This window comes from Mandrillus leucophaeus, unplaced genomic scaffold, assembly GCF_000951045.1.
Source record: "Mandrillus leucophaeus isolate KB7577 unplaced genomic scaffold, Mleu.le_1.0 Scaffold21, whole genome shotgun sequence".
NCBI classification, from domain to species: Eukaryota; Metazoa; Chordata; class Mammalia; order Primates; family Cercopithecidae; genus Mandrillus; species Mandrillus leucophaeus.
The window spans coordinates 207,487-210,805 of record NW_012102143.1 but is presented as its reverse complement, the minus strand read 5'-3'; the positions used below and the strand labels follow the sequence as shown (position 1 = coordinate 210,805).

Here is a 3,319-nt window from a genome sequence, read left to right as displayed (position 1 = left end):
AAAAAAGAAAAGTGGGTTTGGCATGGTGGCTCACGCCTGTAATCCCAACAAAGAGGGAGCCAGAGGTCGGAGGATAGTCTGAGGTGAGGCGTTCAAGACCAGCCTGAACAACACAGCAAAACCCAGTTCTCCATTAAAAAAAGAAAAGAAAAGAAAAGAAAAATATCAGCCAGGTGTGGTAGCATACACCTGTAGTCCTAGCAACTTGGGAGGCTGAGGTGGAAAGACTGCTTGAGCCCAGGAGGTTGAGGGTGCGGCGAGCTGTGTGTGCACCACTGCACTCCAAGCACTCCAGCCTGGGTGATAGACTGAGACAGTCTCTCAAAAAGAAAATACTTTCCAAAATCAAATTTAAATGTGGAAGTGCTTTGTAATGTTCTAAGTATTACCTCCCCACCACAGTGCTTTCTCAGAAATAATGAAACAGCTCATAATGGTCCCCCAGGTATGCTGGAACTAGAACTAACATGGGTTTCCACAAAAGCCTAAACGGAAAGAATATTCTTCCACAGTCTGCGATAGGGCTGACTTCAGTAAGGAGGGCTCTTAAAGCTACAACTCACCAGAAGAAAGCTGTTGTTATAAGATTCAGGAGGGGGACTTCACGTTTTTCCCTCTGAAAACAAGCAATCTAATTTAAGGACAAATAAATCTAATTTAAGGACAAATAAAGGATCACCAATCAGTTGACAAAATCGGCTTTTAAAAGTTAGGCCAAGGGTAACAGAAGCATAAATACAAACAGAATACGACAGAATCACCCTGGTGCTTCGTAGACTTCTTTTTCTTTCAAGTCAGTAGCTATTTGGTGAGTACCTTCCGTGTGCCTCAAGTAGGTGGCAAGTAGCCTCCACCACTTAGCAGCGAGATCATGCATTTGCTAAATGGGAAAAATGACAAGGCCCTAAGCTTTGGCCATGCTCAGGGAACAGACCATACTGGTCTGGTTCAGATTTTCTAAAAGATTATTACGTCAACAGATTGTTTTAATTGGTGGTGGAGGTGGCCTTGGCCTTTTCCTCAGATTTCTTTTTCTCAAACTTAAATCCTTACCGCCACCTGCTGGCAGCACCAGGCTCTGCTAGTGCACACACCCATCCTCTGTGTTTAAATAACCAAAATTTAAAGAGTCTACACTGTTGTGTAACTACACGGTGTGCCTCAAACTTTAGTCAGTGTCTCAAACTTTAGCCAAGTGTCTACAATAGCTCTGTGCACACCCACCTTTCTTTTGTTGGATGCTATTTATCATGAAAATAAACGTGAACAGTTCACATTCTAAAACTAGTATCATTCACCTTCGTTAATGACCTTGATACCAAAGATTCGGTAGTGTGGTTAGCCTCCCAACCTCACTTTGTACAGAGTTTGATTTATAGGGAAGAATAAACAGAAAGGAGAGAGTGGTCAGCCCTTCCTACTTTGTTCAGACCTCAATCCCAAGAGAAAAGGCCACCATCATTAAGAGGGTGGTTGCACAGCTTATTAGAAAAACAGCAGGCTGATTTTCCTAATTGTCTTTGCTTTGGGCTGTTAAATGTAGTTCATACTTCCTTGCCCAGGCTGGTCTCGAACTCCTGGACTCAAGCAATCCTTCCTCCTCAGTCTCTCAAAGTGTTGGGATTACAGGTGTGAGTTACTATACTCAGCCTCATACTTCCTTGGCTAGTAGGATTAAACATGGTCTATGAATTGAACATCCACAGAGTATACGTATATAGGGTGGTGTGTGTGTGTATTCAAAAAAATTAGCTCAAGTTCATGAAAAGCAGAGTGCAGCAGTCCACTGACACACTTTCATGGTGTGCCAGAAATAGTCAGTTGAACATCTGAGTACCTACTATGGGTTAGGCATGGGACCAGAAGCTCGCCTTACAAATAGGATACAGGTTTTATTTTCAAGAAGTGCATATAACAGTACAGGGAATCACTCCAAATTTCACAAATCCCCCTTTGAAAGGCACATCTACTCATCTCTTATGCTTCTTAGCTGCAATTCTGGGTCCCACTCTGCCATACTCTTAGACACCTGATTTTCAAAATTCATTAAGCATGATTAATACTTCAAACCCCATCCACCCTAGAAAAGAACTTCCAATGCTACGGAAAATCAGTGCTTCTGATCTTCAGGGCTCCAAATAAATTCTGAAGTGAGGTCACTTCATGTGTCAGGTTACACGTACACAAATGCCCATAACACAAAGGCTGGGGCCTACATCTGTCCAAGAAGCTAAAAGTTTCCTCAACAGCCAGGTGTCATAAAACCACGCTTACATCCTTTTAACTTCACTTGCAGCTCATCTGCCAAATTTTATCCCTTTCTTCTTTCCATATGAAATATGTCACGCATTTTACACATTTATAACATATATGTACAGTTCAGACAAAAAGAATAAAATGAAACTAGGTGCCCACCACGCAACTTAAGAAGCAGAACATTCCCAGGGCCTTGAAGCCCCACATGCCCCTGCCCAGCTGTACCCCTCCCTCCACTCTACCTGGTAACTTATCACCATCCTTCTATCCATTTTTAAGATCCATCCCCAAACTCATTTTCTTTTGCTCTACAGCTGTAAAGTACATGTGTACTGAAACTACAACATTCTCTGTTCTCAAAGCCTGATCGATCACCCTATGCTGACCAGGAATCGGAAAAAACAGAGAACACCAAGAGTAGGAGCCGTGTCACACTCATCCCTGTACCCCAGCACCTAACCCAGGCCCATTTGTTGGTGACTGCTCGTTTCATCTACACCAAGATTCGCAAAACAAAAACATAAACACTGCAAAGGAATAAACAGGTATGCCCTGGAGAGAGAAACAAACGTTCCTTTCCTTCCTTACCTCTGCTTCTACCTGCTGCTGAGTTCGGTTATGGTTCTCTTTGTACTGGTTGGCTCTCAGAACTTGCTGCTCGATGCCCAGCAGAACTGCTTCACAGCCATCACACCTACAACGGAGAACACCAGCCCTGAGCTGCAGAATGGCCTGGGAAGTCTCTTCCAGGCTCCGAAATCTTCCTCCCCAATAGCTCTCCCCAGTATCTTACAGGGACCTCCTTTAATACTCCCTCTGCCACATCTCTTGCCCATTCACACGCGCCCAAAGACAAGTACTTCTAAATACATAATGCAGGACATTAGGAGACAAATATGGTAGTCTGGGGCTAGTTTCTTAGAATATAGCTTTAATTCTCAACTGTGTATCTCATGGAAGATGGTTGTGTAGCACATACGATTAAAGAAGGTAGGACAGGCCGGGGGTAGTGGCTCCCACCTGTAATCCCAGCACTTTGGGAGGCCAGCGGAGGCGGGGGAGT

At 43.8% G+C, this 3,319-nt stretch overlaps 1 protein-coding gene across 8 annotated transcripts in view; it reads right to left on the bottom strand.

Annotated features, from left to right (window-relative positions):
- Positions 1–3,319, bottom strand: part of COPS7B (COP9 signalosome subunit 7B) — a 35,425-nt gene that overhangs the window by 15,103 nt on the left and 17,003 nt on the right. For 6 of the 8 annotated variants that reach the window (XM_011980208.1, XM_011980210.1, XM_011980209.1 and 3 more), the window contains one exon: positions 2,845–2,950. In XM_011980208.1, the coding sequence (XP_011835598.1) occupies positions 2,845–2,950 (106 nt within the window). Of the gene's footprint in view, positions 1–563; positions 632–2,844; positions 2,951–3,319 lie in introns of all 8 variants that reach the window. The other 2 variants (XM_011980205.1, XM_011980204.1) reach the window with 2 other exon arrangements.